Below are 25,040 nucleotides of genomic sequence, written 5' to 3'. Positions count from 1 at the left end.
AGTTAGTTCAAAACCTTCCTTGAATCACCCAAGAATATGCTTTACATCACATACACAAATTGACTATATAATTTCTTTTGAGCATCCAAATGTTTTTCAGCTAGGTACTTCATGAAATGAAAATATGGGACCCATACATCCTCTACCAGGCATAAAAATGCATTGTATTCTGTATATTTTCTTCATTATTACCCACCATAACCCTTAGTATATTAAAAATGCTAATTTCACCATTATTCCTACTCCACATCCTATACTACTTCCTGTTAAACATAAGGTGATACTAATGCAATCTCCAAATTTTTAGATACTATTTAAAAAGCCAGACATAAGTAAAACAATATATTCTATTGTTTCAGGCTTCACTTCATGGAAGTAATTGATATCCATTATTGAAATAGAAAGAAAGACTTGTACTCGTATATATGCTTGCTCTGTCTGTTTTGCAAATTTGTACCTGATGATGCCGCAAGTCGGTGAAACGCGTCGTGCCGTATAATAAAATCTGTGGAAAAGTACGAGTCTTTCTTTCTATTTCAATAATGGATAAGTAAAACAATTAATGCAAAGGAATATTAAGTGTCTTCATCTCAAACTTCAATATTTCACTAAAATTCCATCTAATCTATGCATCAGACTGAGATGAGAGGAATGAACCGAAACCGAAATGAGAGGAATAATAAACATTGAAACATTTATGTATATGAATATAAAATATCCTCACATGCCATTTATCTAGTATAGACTACACTCAACAAGAGAACGTTTATGTTGGCAGTTCTCATATTCTACATAGCACTATATATTAGCTCTGGTTTTTTGATGCTCTTGATCTTTACTTGAAGGACAATTTTTCTCTAATATGGAACAATAGGAGACGAAGTCTACCGTGAAAATTTCAAAGCTCTAAATATCTGCCATCTTTTTTTATGACTATTCTATACACTAGTCTCATTTAATCCAATTTGCAGAGTAAAATACATCTGCATTCTCTTTTCTAGCTGGTTACTTTACTAATATAAAGCCAAACCACTCAATCTTTGTAGTGGGAATAGTTGAAAGAAGCAACTCTACCTCTATACACTTCTTCAAAGAGCATTTGGCTTTTCACATACAACACCAGTCCATATTTCTAAAAAAAATATCCATGGAATAAACATTTTAAATTCATTTCTTACATGAACTAAATCATGTCAATGATCAATCATATGCAATGCTTTTCTCATGCACAAACAAAACCCTATTTACTATTTATGTGAGTGAAAAAAATTAATTGTTAAATATATAGCATAGCCCATCACAGATTACCCAGCATGCATTTCTAGGCAGGAAACCAGACAATGAGGTCATTGTTTGATTGGCATCAACATTATATACATAGAACTAAAATAAACTATTATATTATTTATGACTACAGATGAATTCCTTCATGACATGCTAGTTTGTGCTAGTTGGAGAGTTTATGGCCAAGTAGAAAATGACTCTCAAATCTAATGACTCAAATCATCCAATCATCCAAATTGGAATACCCATCCATCATATTTGATTCCTTTATCAGGGACCCAATGGGCAACATGGAGATAGGCAACATTACTACATCACTATTTATAAAACAACGCAAAAATTAAAAAATCGGGAAGGAAAAGGAAAAGCAAAGACGGGTCAAGAGTGAACCAAAAAGGAATCAAAGCATCCACAGAGACTTTTCATTAAAATGATAAAGAGTGATAAATGGACATCCAAAGGTTTGGTGATTTAAGGAAAATGCAAAAAATGAAAATGAGGAGTAAATTGGCAAATTTAATCAGAAACTGAGAAATAAATCCTCTCCATGCCCTTTATCTGATTGACAAATATTTTCCTCCTTGATTACAAATTATTGATGCATTAAATAGTTAAGTGATTAGTCAGTAATTTGATGCATTAAATTGTCTAAGAGTCTGGATTTCTGTGAATGAATATTGATTTGTTCAGTGACAAAAGCATAAGAAGACTAATTAAAAATTGGTCATTTAATGCCACCGGTTTCAATGCAACTACATCATCATCAGGTTTGACATGATGATGATGAAGTTACATTGAAACCGGTCAATTTTTTGGCCGGAAAACAAGCCAAAAAATTTTATTTTGTGGTAAATTGCCAATTTTAAATTAATCATGATATTCCATCATATCATGCCTGAAATGTCTCTTTTTATTCATAGGAAGACAGTTCAGACATGTCATGAATAAAACTTCACTCTTTCCACTCCTATCCCCTGACTAATTTTGTAAATGTGAAGAGCAGCCAATGATGAAGAGATATTTGAAATGTTAGGGACTTGAAAAAGAAAGTTAAACAAACCTTCAAGAAAATAGGGTCAGAACTCTAGCACTCTGTGTTATCAAAGCATTTAGATAGCAAACAGCTAGTTCTATCATAGAAAAGAGAGGACATATTAAATGTAACAGAATCCTATGCATTTTTAAGTGACCATTAATGGTTCAGATAATTTTTTCTTTGGATTATCTAAAGGATTGTTTTTGCTCTCCCATATAACTATTGGTGAAAGCAATAAAAATAACTTATTACGTTTATGATGCGCAAATGATACCTTATGATATTCCCTAAAACATCTATGCAGTCAGGTACAAAGACATGGATACATTATTTTGCAAAGAAAGTATGTACTCCACAAGATGTCTAGAAGTCCTTAACATTGAAATTTATGGATTCATCTAAATACTATTGATTGCACTCAACAAAAATAAAAATTGCCTGAAAATTTCAACTCAGGGGGAATTTAGCACCAGTGAAGTCAGTTGAGCAGGGGAGAGAAATATTAGCTAAACATTTTTTTTTCAATCCATGCAAATCGTAGTGCTATAAAATATATGAGAGTAAATATGGCAATTTATCTTTTATGCAGGTGATTAACATCAGTGCGATACAGGATATATTATGATGATGACATAAACAATGACCTCAAACATGCGAGATTTGGTCAATTCTTGGTTGCATAAAACTAGTTTCAAAGCACTTCATGAAATTAAAAACTTAGGAAGGAAAGCAGTACGTGGCATATAAATGCCTGAATTCCATTCATGCCAGAACTGGAAGTGGTCAGACAACCTCTATAACTTCTTTGCTCACCCATACTTCCATATCTTAATTCTAAAAATAGGTTTCCCATCACATAAATTTCATCTTTTCTAAGTGTCCATATCCATCCCATTTTCCCTGGATATACAATTAAAAAGAGTAGCCTGAGGTCTAGATCCCATTCAACTCATACTCCCAGTCTAAGATTAACCTAAAGTAGAAGAACTTTTAGGAGCAATTTTGATAGCCCTTGGGCTCAATTGAGTAGAAAGCTCATGACAGCAATATGCTATAATCAAGGGACTGAAAAACATTAAAAAAGTAGAAAACTTGACCCCAAATACTCGTATTTATGTCAAGTTGAATAAAAAAGGTGTTTCATCCATGAAAGATTTTTAAATATACTAGTGAGTAAAATTTGCTGTCTCAGGTATAACTTTATAGAATTTGCATAGCATATTGAAATGAAATTATTGGCTTTGTAATTCCACATACTTTATTTAAAAAACATGACCCAGGTTTCGACGTTGAATGTCATCATCAGGTCATCACCTGTTAAGTCGAAATGTTCAACGTCAAAACCTGGGTCGTGTTTTTTAAATACAGTGTGTGGAATTACAAAGTCAATTATTTCATTTCATTTCAATACTATAGAGTACTTTTTAAGTTATGGGTGAGATAAATTCTGCTTGTGATTATAAGGTACCTCTTAAGCATTCAAGAGAGAAGAAGGAATCTAACTAATCTTGTTGCCTAATACATGATAAAACAAAAGTTAAAAGGATTAAGTAAAGCAAAAAAGAATGATGGTGAGTGCAAAAAAATTAATTATATAAGAATTTTTACAATTAGGCAGGAAAAACACTACAGAACAAATAAATGGGTGAGTATCCACAGCAATGAAAAAATAATCATTCTGCAAAGGAGGACGACAAACCTTTAATTTTTCCTTCAGTCACACAACAGCTGCAGCAACACACAGCTCTTTTGAACATGACTACTTGAGCTTTTCAAAATACGATAAAATCTCTCCCCTGCAGCAAATAAGTTCAGAGATACGTGAAACACATTACAATGTATCTTAAAAAAATATTTTATTTTGGCATGGAATTATTTACAAATAATGATTGACGCATTTCTTTGCCAAGTGACATTTTTTTCCAATGCAAGGATGAATAACAGCTTAATCCAACGGTATGTGCCACCGCAAGAATTTCTCAGCTAGGAGCTATTTTCAACTGCTTCTATAAGTCCCAAATTTAAAAATCCAAGGTACCACCTCATGTTCCAGCAAAACATATCAGGAGGGAGTATAGAGAAAGACAACTATTGGGCAAATATTATTTCAGCATGTTTTGAGAAATACCAACACCATTTGATTCACCCTTACACATTATAAAATGGAGAGGCATTTAATAGGAACTGGGATCACTTCATGTTCAAGTGAAAGGTTTCAAAAATCATCAACACATCAACTTCTCACTTACATTTTAAAAATAATTTGGTTACCATAACAAGAGAATAGATTTTTCAGGTCAAGTTTGGAAGAACTGACTAGGGTCAGGCTTAGCGCAAGTGTGAGAAAATACAGACAATTAGGTAGACTTTACTGGCTCTCCTGACTATCTCATAATGTGCAGGTATTAACTGTAAACAGAAAAAACCCACACACGATACATGCTCTCAAAATTGCAGCTGGACTGGAAGAGAGTAACAATTCAGAAAAACAATGTTTTATTCAACAATTTTGCCAGCCTCGATTTTTTCTCAATAGTAAAAATATCATCCAGTACAGTCATTGTTTCATTCAATCACAGTGAGCATACTGCAAAGACCTCATGACATTACTTTTGGAAGATATCAACCTCCCCATGTCCAACAACGAATAGGTCTAACAAGGAGTCATTTTCATACCTAGATCCAAAAGAAAAGCAACTGTAACGTCCTGTGACTTTTCATTAGACAATGGAAATTCGCTATATACCTGGTATCTTTCACTAAATATCTCTGAAACCTTTGACAATATTTGGTGAGAAATCAAGGTCCACCAACTTAAAATTGGACATGCTGAATCTTGACCCAAAACATAGTTTCCAAACAAGTACCAGCATGATGCCACCAACTATATTTGACACTCACTGATGGCATCCCAACAAGTTAGCATGCCTTCACAGGCAGCAGGCATCATTCATATTTTCATGCCACCTTAACTTTTGATCATAGATATAATTTTCTTCCTTCCACTTCATTTTCTCTTAAAATGTGCGAAATATCTTGTCTGTTCAGAGCTGCGAGGTAACAGGCTTCACCTCCTTTTCTTGAGGTCAAAGTTGAAGAAAGTTATCGCTGTTGCAGTTATATTCTCTCATCCAAGTTCAGGGCAGCATTCGGTCAGCAATCAAAATGACATCATCTCCTCACTTGGTTGTGTGCCTCGCCCAAGCCGTCCTCTGCACGTGAGACATTAATTCGCTCCGGTTCGGCACTTTCTCGCTTGTCGACCGCATTATCACCGGTCCATTGGCTGGCCTCCTCAGGGTCCCTCCTGCACCCAATGAAAGGTTGTTGCTCACCCGTGGGGATGACAAGGCAGCAGGGGTCGCTGACCTTGCAGGGCTTGACTCCGAGTCTGCCTTGGCCTTCAGGCCACCCACATTCCTCCGCTTCCCCAATGACCCCGGGGGTGGACCCAGACTTGATGGGCTCCTTGGTGGATCCTGCCGAGGGGAAACCCCACCCGACGATATCCTGGGGGAGGTGCCCCCGGAGCTGGTCCGGGGTGAACCACAGTCCTCGGCAGGGCCAAGGATCCGAGTCCGACCATCTGGGTCCATGGTTGACAAGGTACCGACCTGCGGCAGTGGCCGGATAAAGGGGCTCGAGTCAGCCCCATCACCCGGACCAGGGCTTGTGGGACAGTAGTGTTCCTCTGGGTAGGCAAAGCGCCGAACAGGAGAGCCTGAGTATGAGGTCCGGTATGACTGGTAGCCAGGGATTGGGGAGGATTGGTTTGGGAATGCTCCCGACTGGAAGCAAGGGGAGTACGGGGTGCCCAGTCCCAGGCTCTGAAGCTTTTGGATGAGCTGCCTCTGGAACTGCTGCTGTGCCTGGAGCTGCTGTTGGAATTCCATCTCCTGGTAGCCAGGATAGGGGTAGAGTGAGGGGGGTGGTGGTTGCGGTGGGTAGCCACCGGCTGTGCGGTCCATCAGTGGATGCTGTGACAGCAGAGATGCCTGTTGTCGCAGGGACTCAGCTGCCTCCTGAAGTTCAGGGAGGTAACCGTACGGCGATCCCTGTGGATCGCACAGTGGAGACATCTGCTGCAGGTGGGAGTGGTGGGTTCAGAACAACAGAACAGCAGATGATCAGTGATTCCACTGGTTAAAGTCTCTCTGGTAAACACTCTTTTAAGACAATCATTATTTATTCAGTTCCAATCCATGCACACACAGTGTAACAGGATCAACAGCTTCAACAGTCTACAGCAGGATTCAGGGCTTCATTCATCGGGTGCAACTCATTAAACCAAACTGTTGGACATCATTAAGGGGTAAGTCAACTTGCACATCATTCCAGTGCTATCAAAACAAAGGATAATGGCGTGTGAGTAAGGCCACAGGTTGCAGAACATTAGGAGATGCATTCAACGCAGGATTCGAGCTAGGTTTGATCACTCAGCAAAGGAAGTTTATGCATAGCAATATTTTTTTAAATCATATGGATGAGCCGCTGGTTGTCAGCTGCTATTTGTTTCCGGCAATAGTCGAGTGGGAAAGGCCTTTCACTTCCCAAGCACACACATGGGTCCACATATTCGACCAAGACCTTCCTATCTTGCAGTACTGACCAGGTATATCTGATAAGCAGTACGTTCCCAAGGCAAACGGGCAGGCATTTAATCGGGGGAAAAGAGGTAAAACGCTGGTAACTATAACAATACAAATAAGTAAGTACGCAAAAATAAACTGGATAAAACCATACAGGGTATTACAATGAGGAATCAACAAATTGTTAGTCCTTCATTTCCACGGAATTCACTGCATGTTAATAAAAACATTCCAGGTTGTGCATGGTGAAAGACTAAGGATGCAATGGTGATGAGTGGACAAATGCAACATCCGGGTGGTGGGTGATGAGGGCAGCTCGAGTTGCTAGGAGTTATTTTGCCAGGTGAGAAGCATGGAATCAGTTCATTCACCAGGGTGTTAGAAGAAGACAGAACCGGCAATTGGGGTGCAAGTCTGGTAGTTAAGCGTACAAACACACACATAAATATATATATATATATATACACACACACACACACACCATCCCCTCATCATTTTCAGGCAGAGCGCAGGGGGGGTGGACTGCAAGAATTGCTTGGGCAAGGCCCTGGGCCCTCCCACTTCCACCCCCTGCCCATTCCCCCAACCCTTCCACCCCTCACCTGAGGGACGAGAGTGACATTAGGTGGTGGCCTGTGCAGGTGCTGCTGCTGGTGATTGGAGCTGCCGGCCACCTGCTTCGCCTCCACCTCTTGTAGATGCATCACGAGGGCCTCAATGTGCTCCAGCAACTCGCGGTTGTGCACCAGCAGCTGGTGAGTGCGTGCCTGAAAGGAGTGCAGCAAAAACCTTCAGTGGCCTTCAGCATGGCAGCGTCATTTTGCCTCGCAAAACAACAGCAATTTGAAAACCACAGTGATCCACAGAACGATTTAAATGTTGAATGCACAACTGGCACCAAGAGCAGCATTCATTTCCACCAGGGCAACCATGGCAGACTTTATTAACTATCAGTTCACAGCATTCTGAATGCAATTCATCCCAAGTCGAATACCAAAATAGGGCAGAGGGGAAAAGGAAAGGAATGTGACACTATACTATTTGTGCCCATGCAACATGTTAACATGGTATTTGAGGTCTATGACGACTGTAGCCAGAAGGCAATGGATGACCTTTTCCAGCAAGGTGAATTTGCCCATTTTACATCAACAGAGGATATGGTGCATCAACAGTTATTTATTTACAAAATAAAACAAATTTAGTCCTCAGAGCCAAGAATGATGAGTATTACACAAACAATAGGCTGCTCCTCGTTTAAAGCAATGACTCAAGAAATGAATTGCACAATTTTTAGAAGTTGCCATCAGGGCAGGCAGTATAGCGTGATTCTAAATCATTCGAATTGCTGATTCGAATATGTATTCCTATGCATTCCATTCTTCTATACATTTATGGTAAAAGTTAATATCTTCCTCCATTTATATCAGCATACTCTGTCATTCAGCCAATCGTCGAATTTCAAAGGTGGAGGCAACTATTGAAAAACATTAAAAATTAATGACACTTTGAGGATAAAAATGGAGAAGTTGCGGTGATGTTGTGAAATGATAATAATCGATTGAGAATAATGACAGGCTTATGACGCATTAATTAAAAATAGGCTTCGTTATTAACTCATATGCAACACATTCCGCACAAAAATCAGAGGCGTCCATGTTATTCAGAGCCCACTCGAACTAGGACGCCTAATATCGTCGAACCCTGTCCGGCCCTCACCTCAAGGGAGCCAAACCCCCCCCCCCCCCCCAAGATACCCCGAGGCGGTCCCACTCTGGCCGACGAGCGCTTGTCCAGCACCCACGCACATACCTGCGCCTCGATGCGAGCGGCCGTCTCTGCCGCCAACTGGTCCCTGAGGAGCCGCACCTGCGCCAACGCGGCCCGCGTCTGCTGCGCCTGTTGCTCCGCCCGCTCCCTCAACATCTGCAGCTCGTGGTGCAAGGCAGAGCTCCCTCCAGGGCTCCTGTCCAACTGAGATCCAAAAGACTCACCACCGCAGCCCTTCAACGTTTGGAAAAAGAAAATATTTATGGCATTCGCATCATCCTACCACCCCCCCCCTTCCCAACTCCGATACATCGATGCATTACAACTTAACAACGATTCTGCAACATATTTCAATCGATTGTAGTCGTGTTATGGCCCTCGTGAGGAGATGTGCAACCAAGACATACATGCATGTATTTATTTAATTCGCAAAATCAAAAAATAATAAACTATAAAAATGCAACAACTTCAGAGTGTAAAAATCATTCGCTTGATCGGGATTGCTATCGTGGCGTCCTCTTAAAATCCCAAGATTTTGGGGGCTTTAAAGGAACAAGATTTTGTGACGAAATACCGTACTTAAATGTCACAGGCAGTCATAGTCGTGCGCGATGCGCTACACTTCACGAGGTTTAAGCCAACTTTAAACACTTAAGGTGTTTCGCCTTTGACGAATTTCAAGAAACTGCTGGAGATGCCGCTGCAGTGACTTTTAACGGAGTCATCCGCTAATTGTTATTACAATGCAGCAATTTCAGAGTGTAAAAATCACTTTCCTTGATCGGGATTCGAACCCTGATCTATCGATGAACATCATGTCGAATCTCGGTCAAGTTCACCCCTCGGCAAGTATTGCAATGCACATTTAGCGGCTGACTCCGTTAAAAGTTACTGCCGCGGCATCTCCCGCAGTTTATCGGAATTTTTACAATAAACTACACTAATTTAATCATTGTTGCTCTGAAATAAAAACTAATTAAAATATTTTGATATTAAGCCTTTAAAAAATAAATCATAAACAAAACAAAATATACTATAACGTAGTATAAAGATGGATGATCTCTAACCCTACTATTCATGTAATCGCAAACTATTTTAGATAAAAATAGAGCGTATCCCCTGCAATCTTTACATTGAAAAATAGTTCCTTTAACATTATAGTCAATATGTATTTGATACTAAATTAAATTCGTCTCAAAAAACTCAGAGAGAGAGTTAATTTGAGATACAAATTGTCCCAGTAATCCCAAAACAATTTGGTTCTCCCAATGCTCTAGAGAGCATTGTTAAGAACTTCCGACTAAATTTACTCCCTCTGGGTCATGATTAAAGCGTAATGAATGCATGGAGGAGGAGTCTTGCCGGCGTGGGTACTTACGACGGGCGATCTCTTGCCGGGGTGCCCGCCACTGCCGCCGGCCGCCGTCCCCTGCGAGGGGTCGAGCGAGGTCGCCGAGTGGTGCGGCCGGAGGGTTGCGTGGTGGTTGGCGGCGGACGGCGAGAGGTGGGACGGGGGCGACGGAGGGGCGGGCGAGGAGGCTTCGGGGCCGGACGAGAGCAGCAGCAGGGCCTCTTCCTCCTCCTCCGCATCGCCCCCTCCCTCCTCGGGGCCCCCCGCCGACGCGGCGTCAGGCGTCGACTCTGCAAGGATACAGATATGTCAGTGAGTCAAGGACGGAGGGCTAAGCAGCAGCAATCCTTCTCACCTTCAGCCAAGCGCAACTCCTCCCCCGCGAGCCCTCACGAGGGTACGACGGAGGGGGTCACCAGCCACCAGGGCACTCGTGGATTAGTGAGTGGTTAATGGTGTTTTGAAAGTTCAATTTGTCGCCGTTATGTTTCGTACTACCTTGAGCTCAAATTACGCGAGGGGGATATGATTCCATTGTTATCAAGCGATTCTTCCTCCCAAATTCTGACTATGCTCTCTCCAGACCAAACTTCAAGGTTTGTATAGAAAGTATTGGGGACAATTTTTTCCTTACCTGTGCGTGTCCAGACCGTCGGTTAAGTGTGCGCATGATCGCATATCGTATTATTGGCATTGATATGATGACAGTGCACACACCATTATCAATGAAAATTTGGCAATGAGAAAGATCTGCGCTTAACCCGTCCTCCCGAAGGTCTTTGGACCGACGACCAAGAACAAAGCCGAGTGTGTCTGCTTGCGAAGACCTTCTGCGACGACATCGCGACGATTCCCCAACTCTCTTACCGTCCCAACTTGGCACCAGCAGGCAACTTCCTATTCCCAAAAGTGTAATCCTCCCTCCCTCAAAGGACACCACCACCATGGGACTCTAAGTGCCTTCAACGAGGTTTGCCCTTAGAGTTTAGTACCCTGGAGGACCTTCCACCTACCAGGGAGCCTGCGAGTCGCGGAAAGCCGCCGGCATAAGTATGCCCACGCTGAAGGGATGTACTTCGACGAATTTTGAGGCATTGCATCAATAGTTTAAATAAATCGAGATGGTGCGGGGGCTAACGTACTGGCTTCCCACCAAGAGGGCCCCAGTTCAAATCCCGGCGGTGTTACATATTTTTCAGAGGTATCTCGATCCCTACTTGAGGTGCTTTGTGGAGGGCACTTTGAGTGAGTACGCCGTCCGTCGGATGGGACGTTAAGCTGCGGACCCCTTGGCGCCTATCGTAAAGAGTAGGCTAATGCCGACGCCGGGTTTCTCTCCACCCTTCATCCTTTCCTGTCCATCCCCTATGGCGCAAATGACCTCGGCTGTTGGTCGCCTCCCCTAAATACTGCCACTTGCTTCTGCAATCGACCAAACCAGGCTATTTAGTGATAATGTGATGTCCGTCGCTCATTCATCGAATCTTCACGAAAGGCAGCCTTTCTTCGCTTTCAGTTGAATTCCGGCATTAGACCCTTTCGCCAATGGGTACCCGGCAACACCCGACGCGTATTCAAGACGACGTCCAACCGACGCGGACTAGCAACTCCCCCCAACTTCTTCCTTCGTTTATTTCGCCACTTTCCGTCTCCCGTTTAACGAGGGTAGTCAAAAAGGTTCTCGGAATCAACACCAGATGCCAGCGCTAGCGCAACGAGTTTCCCGCGTAGTAATAGGTAATCTTTCGAAAGTAAACACGTAACGCCTCAATCATCTGGGGAGAGATCTGTGGTGCAGACGCCTTCCTGTTGTTGTTCCCCGTGTATAGATTTCTGAAGGTGGAAAAAATTGAGATTCGAGCAGTGATTAAATACTTAGTAAAGAAAAACATGAAAGTAAAAGCAATTCATGCCGGCTTTCAGAACACTCTGACAGGGGGCTCTGCTCCTTCATATTAACAACTGTTGCCAAGTGGTCAAACGAGTTTAAGTTTGGTCCGGAAAGATAAGTAAATGATGATCCGCGCAGTGGTCGGCGAAAATGTGCCACTGCCCCAGAAATTATTGCAAAATCGCATAAAATGGACGTGGATGATCGCCGAAGGAAGGTGCGAGGAATCGCTTAAGCTACAGGGATGTCTTCTGAAGGGGTTCATCACATTTTAACAGTGGAATTGGATGTAAGAAAATTATCCGAATGATGAGAGCCGCGACTCTGGACGAAGGATCACAAACGCTTCAGGACGGACATTTCCGAACAATGTTCGACCCCTTTAAAGAGCAAACAGCAGGATTTTCTGCGCCGGTTTGTGACCACAGACGAAACTTGGGTCCGTTACTATACCCCACCGACAATACAGCAGTCTAACAGTGAAAGCAAGTTGATTCACTACCACCAAAGAAAGCGAGGGCAATATTACGGAAAGGTGATGGCTTCAGTTTTCTGGGATGCGAAAGGGATTTTGCGGACAGATTACTTTCCCACTGGTCGCCACCCCGTGGGTGGTGCAGTACCCATGCTTGCTTCGGGCATCGCAGACCCCGGTTCTGGCCTTCAGCGTCTGTCTTCGAGTTTCCCAGGAGTATGCCATTCGCACTGCAGCTTGAGAGCCCCTCCCCTCGGCGTCTAGGGAGTAATTAGTTCTACTAAATTGAATGCACTTTCACTGAACTCGAGTGTTTAGTTATAAATACCCTTCCCGCATGACCGCATTAGAATAATATTAAATAATATAACACTATTTACAGTTTTGTTTGCTCTGCTAGGTCGTTTTTAAGTTTCCCCTTCTATGCCTCGTCTCTGTCCGTTAGGGGGACCCTCCCGCTACCTGCAGCGTTGAGTCGCATTCCCAACCCGTGTCCTTGTGGGAGCAGACCGTTGTATGTTGCATGTCCATGTGGCAGTTGAACTCCGACTTCTTAATTTTCAAATTCTAGCTTGCACGTAATTAGATAAATGTTTACAGCGTCCTACGGTGGAATTGTTCGTTCGTTTATAGCATATGTATTTGTATGCGTGTAAGTTGATAGGATTTTTGCATCAATGTATACGTCACTGTGGTTGTCGGTTTGAATGGATGTGTTGATTTTGCATGTGGTTTTGTTCCCTTTGACGGGTGGTGGCCTAACACCCCCCGCCACACGCCCTTGCGGCGGCTTACGGGGTAATATGTAGATGTAGATGAAGAGAATGGAAAGGCTCCCAGCGGCGGAGGGAGCTGGGCCCACTGGCTCCTCCTCAAATAAACCTCCCCCCAAGACCCCCCTCACTCTAGAGCGAGAGAGAGGCTCTCTTGATCGCCAGCCAGACGGCCAGCCAGCCTCTCCCCTCCGCCAGTCGTCCCTGCAGAAAGTCTGGAACGCGTCCAGGTGACGTCTCCGAGGGCACCGCGTGACGCAGGCAGAGTGGGCGGGGTGGGAGCTTCGTGTGGACGTCCCGGCGGGTTAGTGCAGGGTGGGGATTGAGAGAGACGGGGGGGGGGGAGGGGGTTTGATTTTGGCGTCTCGTCGACAGGGGGAGAGAAAGGAAGGGGGGAGGAAGGAAGGACTTTGCGGGAAAAGAAGGGTGAGAAGAAAGTAGAGGGGAAGACGGAGGGAGGAGGAGTGAAGGGGTCTCAGTTTCTAAATATACACTCTGAGGGCCCGCCTGCCTTTGAGCGGTTGCTATAGATTGATTAGTTGCTATAGGGGTGGGGACAGGGGGGGGGCAGGAGAGGAAATGGGGTTTCTGGAGAGAAAACAGAATAGCCCCCCTTCCCCCCTCCTGACACTTTACTAATACAACTTATCCGCCACTCCAACAATATTTAACGCGCGGAAGCACGACCGTTTGACGTCATCGTGAGATCCAGAAAGATTTCACGCGTCGTCGGAATGGAGAACAGGAGGGGGGGGGAGGGGAGCAGTAACCTAGAGATGGATGCACTAGGGGTCGAACGCATGGGTCAGGGTTCATTCAATTCAAATTTGGAACACATGGGATCACTGACAGCTCGGAAAGGGCTAACTAATGCCAAGCCCAGCAATATATTAGGACAAACGGTACGCCTGATTTCGCATTCAACCAAAGTGGTTCTCAGGATCATCAAAAGACTAATTGAGAGCAGGGCAAAGTAATATTTACGGGATGACCATTTTGAGTTCAGGAAGGGCACGCGTGATGCCATTGCAGTTATGAGATCACTGATAGAGAGGAACATGGAATACAATCGGGATATATTTGTTTGATTTTTGGAATAAGTGAAGGCTTATGAAAGAGTGTATTAGGTGGAATTAATTAATGCACTGTAGAAAAAAGTCGTAGACTGGACGGATAGGTGTTACAATCACTAAATACTTAACTTGGGGGACCCACATACGTAAAGTCTGCAGGCAAGCATATAAAAAATTGGGATTCATCAGACGCATTGTAAAGGAACGTTGTTACCACGCTCTTGTAAGGCCTCATTTGGAATACGCATGTAGCGTATGGGACCCGAGTAAAAAGGCCTCATTTGGGATATTGAGAAGGTTCAACGCCGGGCAGCCCGTTTTGTTATAAATTCTTAGGATAAAACGAAAAGCGTCACCGAAATGCTCATGGATTTGGAGTGGGAATCATTGGCAGAGAGACGATTCAATGCAAGATTGAAATTATTAAATAAATTCAGATCCGCATGTTTCAGCAAAGAGGTCTCGCAAATTATTCGCACTCCTACATACATTGGTCGCTTGGACCATGCATGTGAAATTCGGGAAATAGATGCCAGAACTAGCCGACTCAAGGACTCCTTCTTCCCACGGACAATACGGGATAGCAACTGCAGGGTTATAGATAGCAAAAATTCCACTTGCCACCCTCAGCGTCTAAAAAATAATTTGTTCTACTTAAATGCATGCTCTTCCACTAAACTCGTGTGTTTTGTTTTCAAAACCCTTCCAGCATGGCTACATTGCAATACCATTAAATCATGTAGTTTCTTAACAGTATTGCTTGCTCTGCTTTGTTTGTTTTTAAGTTTCCCCGTCCAACCCACGTCTCTCCCAGTGGGGGGACCCTCCCGCTACCTACAGCGTTGGGCTACATTCTTTACCTGACTCCTAAGTGGGGAACACCGTTGTATGTTGCATGTTCTTGTGGCAGAGGAATTTCGCTTCTTACTTTTCAAATTCTAGCTTTCACGTTATTGGACACATGCATTCTAAGGTTCAATTATTTGTTTGTTGATAGTATGTGTATTTAAATACGCGTAAGAGAAAAGTATTTTTGCATGAACGCATACGCCAATGCGGGTGTAGGTTTGCATGGATGTGTTGATTTTACATGTGGTTTTGTTCTATTTCACAGGTGGTGACCTAACACCCCCCGCCACACCCCATTGCGGCGGCTTACGGGGTATTATGTAGAGATATATCGGATACTAATCCGCAACCTGTGCAAGTCTCAAACTGCTCGGGTGCGAGTTAGGGACGAAGAGTCGGGATGGGCAGTGTTTGGAAGAGGTGCAGGGCTGAATGAATCCCGGTGAGGAATTCATAAAATCACTTAGGTTTACGGATGATCAAGCTTCAGTCTGCTGGACAGCCAAGGAATGAATGGCAAACTATGCTAAGTACATTTGCATGCCATTGCGATAGGTATTGGAAGAGAATAAATGTAGACAAAACAGTATGCGGTTTACCAGAAAGAGAAAGGCTAAGCTAAACGCTAAAATATGAGGGCAAAACTTAGAGCAGGTAGAACATTTTACGTATCTCGGTAGTGTTTTGGACCAACACGGTCAAAGTAGTAGGGACGTAAGGAGAAGAATTGCGCTGGGCAAAGAGGCTTTCACACGAGGAGGAGGGAGTTGATGACAGGGACGTTGAGTAAGGATGGTAAGAATAACAGCTCATGAAAACCTTAACATAAGAGAAAATGAAGAGGCCTGATAGGAAAACAAACAAGGTAGTGCTGGGTGAGGTGGGGGAGGAGAGGGGATTGCTGGGAAAAATCAGAAAGAGGCAGGAAAGCTGGATGAAGGGCATATCAATCGACTAGGGATGTTGAAGGCTGTGATAGAGGGGAGAATGTTAGGCAAACGACGAAGGGGCAGTAATGGGATAGGGATGATGGATGGGATGAAGGGAGGAAGGAAGTATGCAGAATTGAAGAGGGGCCTATTATAAGGTGGGATGCCTTGTATTTCATTAAGAGAGACAAAGGAATCGTCGCCGTGTCATTTGGTAGCTTCATCCAAAACCTACCTTAACCAGTAGATTACCAACAACAATACTGAGTGAAGGGTTGAACAACATTAAGTTCAATACAGGGGCAACACCCGTCTCTTCAACAGACAGGAACAGGCGACAGAACATGAACTTCCTCTCGTCAAGCAACGCACTTAAAGACACTTTCCGCTGGGCACTGACCTCCGAAAACTGAACGCTTTTGCACGAATAAACACCCATGTATTCATGCACGGCAATCAATAATTTCATCAAAACATATTAATTATTTAAACTATCCGCGAAATAAATAATATACCGGCCAAAGAAGTCAAAGTATTATTTCAAAAGGATTTCATGTTACAATCATTTGGAAGACCCCGTTGGACACGAAGGAGCGGGGAATCCATACCGCGAGGGATGGAGGGGGGGGGAGGTTGGAAGGTAGATTTTCATCATCACCATCTCTGAATCAAGCGAACGACCGAATGAGGGTGCGTTGCTCAGTGCAATATGAAACAAGCCTACACAAATGTTCCTGCGATTATTTCTGTTCCGACAGGTCCACACCTATTCTTTTCTATTGCAAAGGGTAGTCTCTATTATTTATTAAGTTCTTCTGCCGTTTAACGCTTTGAATGGACACATCGACCTAGTACAGCTACAGCCTCACTTAACACAATACAACGTGACACCCTACGCTACAGTAGCTCTTTTTCCACCACGCGAACATTCTTCTCCCGTTTCATTCCGTCCAACATCCCCATCTCTTTCCTGCCCTTTCCTCGCCTGCCGAACATTCTCCCCTCTCCTCTATCACAGTCTTCAACATTTCATCGCCAATCAAAATGCCCATCACTCACCCCTCCACCTCCTTATGAATTCTCCCAACAACTATCTCCCCTCGAGCACCATATTTTCCTACTTTCAAAATTTCTTCGTCTGCATTCTCTTCCTTTCATTTAAGTTTCGTTATTCACATTGACAATTTAAAGGCCACGAATTCACGCTTATTCCATTTACGAAACGAAGGATAAGCGTACCGAAGTCAGCAAATACACACCGTTCTATAAGTAACCCCAATGCTGCTTTGGTATCACGAGTCCTTCTCCAATTCTAGAATGTAATCTGACTATTCCCTCAAATGAAATGACGTAACCTCTCCTCCATCCTTTGATTAATATTCCTAGTACTGGGTGCGTACTCTAACTTATTGTCCTAGAGTCGACAAATAAGGCTACTTTTGGGACGGCCATTAATTCCGATCTAACCAAACTTTCCGGCCAAATTCCTTCCTCATAAAAAATAGCCCGTGAAACCTCTTCAAAGTTTCCCCAAACCCGCAAATGATGTCGCGAGGATGCTCCGTTTCCATTCTTTGAGTTCCATTTCCTTTGGTGCCTTTTCTATCTCTCATACAAGTATGGCCCGACCTAATTTATCCTCGTCGATTTATTTTTTCAGAGTCTAAACTCAAAGGCCTCACATCTTCCTCAAATAAGCTATTCTAAATATTCCTTCTATCTTTCATCGTGGGTTTTCTGAATGAATAAATGATTTCCCCATCCTTCCTCTGATCGCAGTCTCGGATTGTCCCTCCTTCATTCCACCTTCCGAATGAGCCAACTCATTCATTTCACTCTCCGCTTTCTCCATCACATATCTTTAGCTCTTATCATTTATCGATCTCGTGGCACTATCTTCTTCTTAACACTTCCTCTCCCTCCCCTCACCTCTTTCCCCATTTCTTCTGCCATCAAAGGGAAATTCGTCCATTTTCCATTCACTCGCCGCTTCCGATATCCCTTGTTTGAGACTCCAAATTTCCACTGAACCCGTCCCCATATCCGAACTCAAATACGTTTCCACTGCTTCCTGGTGTTACTTCCCCTTCGTCCAAGTGATCACTTCTACATTCCATTTTCAGACCCGTCTTCCCTTTCTTATCCTTTAGAATTTGAGGCTGCATTTCAAGAGTACTAAATTATGAAATGACTACGCATTCCCTTTCGGGAAACCATGTATGCCGATACAGGTATGCAAACCATGCATGCAGAAACCATGTATGCAGATATCTACGTGAAACTGTTATTCAACGTGTTCCAACCTATGATAAAATCTAACTGATAAACTTCGTATCTGAACCCTCGGGCACTTCCCACGTAACGGGAGTGAAAGCATGTCTTCGGATTCTTTTGTTTCGGAGGGATTCAGTGTAACCTTGTAGGAGGAGCGAATGTTGTAGATTTGGGAGGAAGTTATCCAGGGAGTCGGGATGATTTCATATTCCTCCTATGGAAAGGGAATAAACAATGGAGCGTTTGGCGTGCCAACCGTTATGGTGTAAATATTATTGTTAGTTGGTTTTACATGCATAGAAGTGTGGAATGATTTGTCTAGTAATGATATTTTTACATCCAGGAAGTTGATTCGGGAGGAGAAAACGGTCGAGGTGAAGGAAACAGAGGATGAAGCATTGAGTTCGGAAATGAAGGTTTCGAGGGATTCAGTACCATTTGGCCAGAGAAGAAGTATGCCATCGTGCCTCATGCAAGAATTCTTCCCTAATTGAGATTCTCCCGATCCCAAAGCACATATCCGAACAAAGCACTCCCTTTGATAAATGCTATGGTGTCCCTATTCTTGCGTACTTCCCTACCTCCGATCCTGCATTCAAACTCAAAACATGAGAACAGGCGTCTATCTGGCACCTAGATTCTTGGAATGAGCCTGGCGTCAATATCAGACACTTATTACCCCAATCTCCATATATTGCCATCCGCCCTCTGCTCCCAACACATTCCATATCAATCCCACACTCACAAACCTTCCCCTCCCAAACCTTTCCCCGCCTTCCCCTTCCATTGAGCTTCCACCTGTTCTCTCCTCTTGATAACTTCTCCTTAGTTCCTTCTTTCTCCAGAGGAAGGAGGTTTCGCTCCCGAAAATTCGGAATAAGTGTGTGTCCTATGTTTGTGTATCTCCGTGTTTTTGTTCGCTAGCGCTATCTCGCCGATTAAATCTCCGAAGGTCGCGGGTTCGATTCCCGCCGGATTGGGTTTCCCTCCACCTAGGGCTTGGATGTTTGTAATTGTCTTTAATGTATTATAGGTTGAAGAAGAGACTAATATATATATATATATATATATATATATATATATATATATATATATATATATATATATATATATATATATGTAGTATACTATAGCCGAGGTGTTTCGGGCAAAACAGTACTCACCCCTTCCGCCGGCCCTCGTCCTGTCGGAGGCCTCCCCCGCCGCCGGCCCCTCGCCCTCCTCCGCCCCCGGGCGACCCGCCGCCCCCTCGCCCTCCTCCCTCCCTCCCGCCGCCTCCCCCCGCCCACCTTCCTCCTCCTCCTCCGCCCCTCCCCCCTCCCCCTTTCTATCCGCCACGCCCACCGCCTCCCCCTCGCCCCCCCTGCCCCCCGAGTCCTCCGTCCGCTCCTCCGCTCCGCCCCCGAGCGCCCCCTCTCGGTCCTCGTACTCCTCCACCGGCTCCTCCTCGCCCTCCTCGCCGCCCTGCTGCGCCTCGCCCGCCGGCGGAGAGTTGAGCGACAGCTTGTGGCACACCTCGAACGCCTGGCCCACCGTCCGCACAATGCGCATCGCCTGGCTCTGCGGGACAAGAGACGCTCTCAGAAATCACACCTCCTCAACACATAACTACTCCCAACACCACAGCAGCATTGTATGCCACCCATCATCCCCTTCCACTCACAAAGAGCACATACACACACACACACACACACACATACACACACAATTTCGTAAACAAAATTGAGCAGTGATCTCAGACAACATGAAAATATTGTGCCGGTCCGCATGAGAACAAACTCTCAACGGTAATTCACCATGTATTAAACAAAAAGTATCTTCCAAGAGACAGAAATCCAATGAAATCGTTAGAACACATGTGTTTAAGTCCTCTCAGAACGCTTGACATAAGTTCGACAGTATGACTCACGCGTTGCTAAATTGCCGGGCATCGCACGCAATTGGATGGGGACACGAAACACCTTCGCCTTCGCAGAGACGGAAGCGTTAAGCAGAAATGATATGAGGAGAAGCGACCCACAGCTGAGGTAATTAGCGCCATTAGAGATGGATGGGAAAGGAGGAAGGGTGGAGAGAAACCCGGCGTCGGCATTAGCCTACTCTTTACGAAAGCCGCCAAGGGGTCCACAGTTTAACGTCCCATCCGACGGACGTCGTACCCCCTCAAAGTTCCCTCCAAAAAGCACCTCAAGTAGGGATTGCGATGCCACTGAAATTTATCTGCCGTAACCAGGATTCGAACCCGGGCCCTCTGGGTGAAAAGTCACACGTAAGCTACCTAATCATCCCGATTCCCACGGACGCGGTAAATGTCCGAATCGCTTTACATGACCAGAAAGACGACCGAGGAGCGAAGGACGCACTCGCACATCGAGGGAACATCGCAGAACCGACAAGAAAATATGAACAGTAAAAAAATCCGCTCTCATAGGCCATTGAACAAAGTAGCGGGCCGAAACGGCAAAAACGAGGAGCCGCAAAACCCGGATGAAGGAACACAAAAGGTTGGGACGAATGGAAAAATCAGCCGAACACAGCGTTAGCCGAGATCAAGCCATCAACTAGGACGAGGAGAAATGAAAACTCCGCTCGCGTGGAGGATCGGGAGGGCAAGAAGGCTATGGAGATCCGTTTGTAAATGAATAATTTCAACAGGTACTCCATTATGCAACACCTGGAGGCATATTCCCAATCGTACATGCGGATCAGAGAGCCTGAATAGCAGAAAGCAAGGAAAACGTTCGGCCGATTCGGAGACGCCAAAATGGCTGTTGGTCCACATACCAATCAGGTGACACCTCATCCCAGGACGAATATATATGCGTGATCAATGATTAGGTTTTTCGGCAACACACGCGGTGATGCGAGGGCTGTCCAGAAAGTAACCTCCGTTATGCTACTTATAAAAATGCACTCGAATAGACAAGTATAGTGCATTATTTTCATCTCGAAATTATATATTATCTACTATTTTATAGATACTCGCCCGACAGATTTAAAAATTTGTCATATCACTGAAATAGTTTTCTAAATCCTTCAGCATAAAATTCTGCTGCCAGAGATCCTGGCCTACCGATGACGGCATCTCTTGAAATTCCTCGTCAAGACGAGCACAAAACTTGTTTGGTAGCTTAACTTTCCACTCTTGTTTCCATGAAACAAAAGTTGTAGAAACCTGTGGAACACTTCTTAAGATTCCAGATATCGTAAAACAACGGTTTCCAGAATAATTACGTCAATTTTCAGGTGCAGTTCAATTGTTGACCACAGACGGAGGCGTCCACTTCTGTCATCATCGCCATCATGGACATTTGCCCGTTCACTCTTAAACGAATGACAACACTGACGCACAACTCTCATTTGGTCCATAGAGGGCACGGAATTCCCAATGATGATTGTCAGGAGCTTTGGAGTTTTTTATCAGTAAACACCGACAGAACTTCACATTTGGTGAGAATTTCAATTGTATTGTTTCTGTTGACTCGCTATTGTAAACAAATGAGAGGCGGCGCGACCTTACAACCGCTGTAGATCGAGGCGTACTGTGTGCGTCAATACAGCGACCATTCGGATTCCTCTTCCACTAACTCTCACGCTACTACACGAAAACGGAGGATACTTTCTAGACAACCCTCGTATATACAGGACAACATCTTGGTGACACGGCATTCAGAAGCCATGGGGACGTTGACCGAGTCGGTTTCCAAATGGTCGCCAGCAATGGAGAGACTAACCCAGTGGAAGAATACCCGATAGGATTTCTCTCAGCAGATACGCCGGGAAAGCGCGAGGTCTTTGATGCGCAATGAGTCTCGATAGTATCGGTCGTCGGAAGCCAAAATAAAAGTATTTAAGTGCTTGTTTGACCTGGAGGTTGCCAAAATTAAAAAAAAATGTTCTGCAAAGATCACCCCGAGTGCCCAGTGACGATGCACTCCCCGTCACACGCAGGGACAGCATCTGGGCCGAAGGTGTGGTCAGACTGACCTCTCCTCCTCCCGGACTGTCACCGCAACTAGCCAAGCAAATCCTGCCCGGCTAACTCTGGCAAGCTCTACCCTTCGCTTGACCCCTACCACTCCCGACACTCGCCTACTTATTTACTACGACGGTAGGCTGAATACTAATGCACACATACTTGTAGACCACAAACAAAATTACCTTCAGAAGCACTCCTCGTGGCATGTGGAAGTAACATTCCCCCACAACACTCATGCGCAGGTTTCAGGTCGTTACATTCATCCCGTGCATTGTTAGAATCGGAAGTATGGAGACGTGTTCTAGTGATATATGTCATCGCGAGTTAAACAGCGTGCTGTTATCGAATAATTAACTGCTGAAAAAGTGACTCCTACTGAGATTTAATGTCGTTTAAAGGCTTTTTATGGTGACGATGCTGTTGATAGGTCTACTGTAAATCTATGGGTAGTAACATTTCGTGGTTGCGAGCCTGAAAAAGTCATAATTGTTGATGAAACACGCAGCGGACGTCCGATCACTGCCACAGATGATAAAAATCGTAAAATCGTCCAAGATTTGATTCAAAATGACCAGCAAATCACTCAAAAGCGTATAACAAACCATGTTGGAATATCTCCGAGGAACGCGTCGGCTTTATAATTGAACAATTAGGTTTCTGTAAAATCTGTGCACGATGCGCTGTAAAATTATGTACGCAAAATCTGTGCGATTTCTATTTTTTTCCTACACTCAAGAGACACCTCGTGGGTAATCATGACACTTCGGATGATGAGGTGAAGGCAAAAATTCGACAACAGCACGCTGTTTAACTCGCGTTGACATATATCACTGCGCATGCATGTTGAGGGGGAATTTTACTTCCACATGGCACCAGTAGTGCTTCTGAAAGTGATTTTGTTTGAGATCTACCAGCATGGTTACATTGGTTTTCAGCCTAACCTCGTATCAATGGGCAATCGGGCAATAGACCAAATGCTCCGAGTTACACCCCCTCCAATGACCTCCGCCTCCCAACTGACCCATTCTGAGCACGGTAGGAAATAATTCAGGATGCGTGTCATTAGGATGAGGAAAGAATTCAAGACACTAGCAGAAGTTGTAGGCATTCAACTCCTAAGTTGAAGGAAAATTCATCTTAAATTACGAGTGCCAATATAATGAAGGAAGTCGACTTTGAAGAACTGAAGTAGATGCCGGGAGTGTCACTCAAACGTTTATCATCCGCCAACGTGCACGAGCAAGGAATTTCACAGATTGCACGAATGGTGACCGAGACACGAACCCAGATCATTCCATTTCATAAATTCACTGGGCAAGAACTTATCTTCGGTGGCTCAATCGGCTAAGTTTTTAAGGGGATTCGGATTCGAGTCACGGTAAAGCGAATGATAATTTTGCAATCTGTGAAATATCTGCAATTCAGTGGCAGTTGAAATAATTTTTTTAATTCAGTACAAATTTGAAATATTTTCAAAAATCCGTCCAAAATGATTACAAAATTCAGTTGGATTCCGCCTCGACAGAATGCTGTATGGGGACCCGTGAAAATTGCAAGGAGGGAGAGAGTTGGATTATTTAAAACTTCACTTCGGATGGATAGCAGCGCCCAATTACTTCATCATGAACAACAATGGCCAAAAAATACATAGATTCCCACGCAGGTGGTTTTGTAATGGGCAAGTGGGTTAATGACAAAAATAAATTACAAGTACTTATAGCTGTAAGCACACAAGATCTTTCACAAATTTCGTTTCTTGCCAAAATGTTCACGAAAAAAGGGAGAAATATGCCTCCGTGGCCTAGACCTTATTATCTCTCGAAGAGCAGGGGGCTATCTGGACCGATATCACGCTACTCTGGATGATATATGGGCCGTCAACATTGGAATGAAACGGTCGCGAGAAGACCTTGGTGTACTTACAGATAAACACGAGAGGCGAGATGTGTGAACGAAAGACAATGCGTTAATATTATAACTTATCGGAATCATACGCCTCCTGAAACCCATTGAACCTAATAAATCATCCGGATCTGATTAAATATTAGCCAAAATTTATGCATAAAAACAACATCAAAAATAGGCACGCACCCAGAGATTAAATTGAAGAAATGCTTAACATATTAGATCCCATATTATATATATATATATATATATATATATATATATATAAATAATCTGCCAGTTGAGGTATGTTTTGGATAGACACAAGCTACAAACGGTACAGCGGCAAGTCCGTTGTCTCACCAATGAAACACAAGCCAACATCCTCTTCTACAATACCAGTCCCTGCAGTCACATTCTTTCACTTCCTTCCCTCATCTATCTTTCTAATTTCCCATCTCGAGGAAGCCCTGAGGGAGGGAAAGATGGCGAGTACTATCGAGAAAAATGGGATAATATAAAAAAGGGACATAAAGGGCCTTAAAAAAACCATCGGAAGTGTTAATACGAAAAGGACAAGGAAACAACGAATTACGGACAAGACGACTAGAAAGATACAAGAGAGATATAAATGGAAGAATGCATATATAAACACAGAATTAGGGAAAAGGAAGTACAAAGAGTGGAACAGTAAATAGGAAAAGGACAGGGAAACATGGAATACGGACGAGATGATTACAAAGATATATTAGTGGAAGGAAATGAAAGAATATAAACACAGAGGTAAGTGGAAGGAAGTACAAAGAGTTGAATAATAATTTAAGATAGTTAACTAAAGCGGCAAGAGAGGCGTGGTGGAATAAGCAGTGCGAGGATTAAGAATGTT

The 25,040-nt window shown here is 43.8% G+C and overlaps 1 protein-coding gene across 1 annotated transcript in view; it reads right to left on the bottom strand.

The window, feature by feature from the left end:
* Positions 1 to 25,040, bottom strand: part of LOC139689665 (capon-like protein) — a 653,345-nt gene that overhangs the window by 16,595 nt on the left and 611,710 nt on the right. Inside the window, exons 6-12 of the mRNA XM_071586855.1 lie at positions 19,636 to 19,851; positions 17,077 to 17,168; positions 16,270 to 16,433; positions 10,055 to 10,317; positions 8,719 to 8,910; positions 7,512 to 7,676; positions 5,503 to 6,402 (exon numbers count right to left, since the gene is read on the bottom strand). Coding sequence (XP_071442956.1) covers positions 5,503 to 6,402; positions 7,512 to 7,676; positions 8,719 to 8,910; positions 10,055 to 10,317; positions 16,270 to 16,433; positions 17,077 to 17,168; positions 19,636 to 19,851 — 1,992 coding nt within the window. The remainder of the gene's footprint in view (positions 1 to 5,502; positions 6,403 to 7,511; positions 7,677 to 8,718; positions 8,911 to 10,054; positions 10,318 to 16,269; positions 16,434 to 17,076; positions 17,169 to 19,635; positions 19,852 to 25,040) is intronic.

This window comes from Hetaerina americana, unplaced genomic scaffold (genome assembly GCF_022747635.1).
Source record: "Hetaerina americana unplaced genomic scaffold, ioHetAmer1.1.p SCAF_27, whole genome shotgun sequence".
Classification (NCBI taxonomy): Eukaryota; Metazoa; Arthropoda; class Insecta; order Odonata; family Calopterygidae; genus Hetaerina; species Hetaerina americana.
This window is presented reverse-complemented; position numbering and strand designations above follow the sequence as displayed.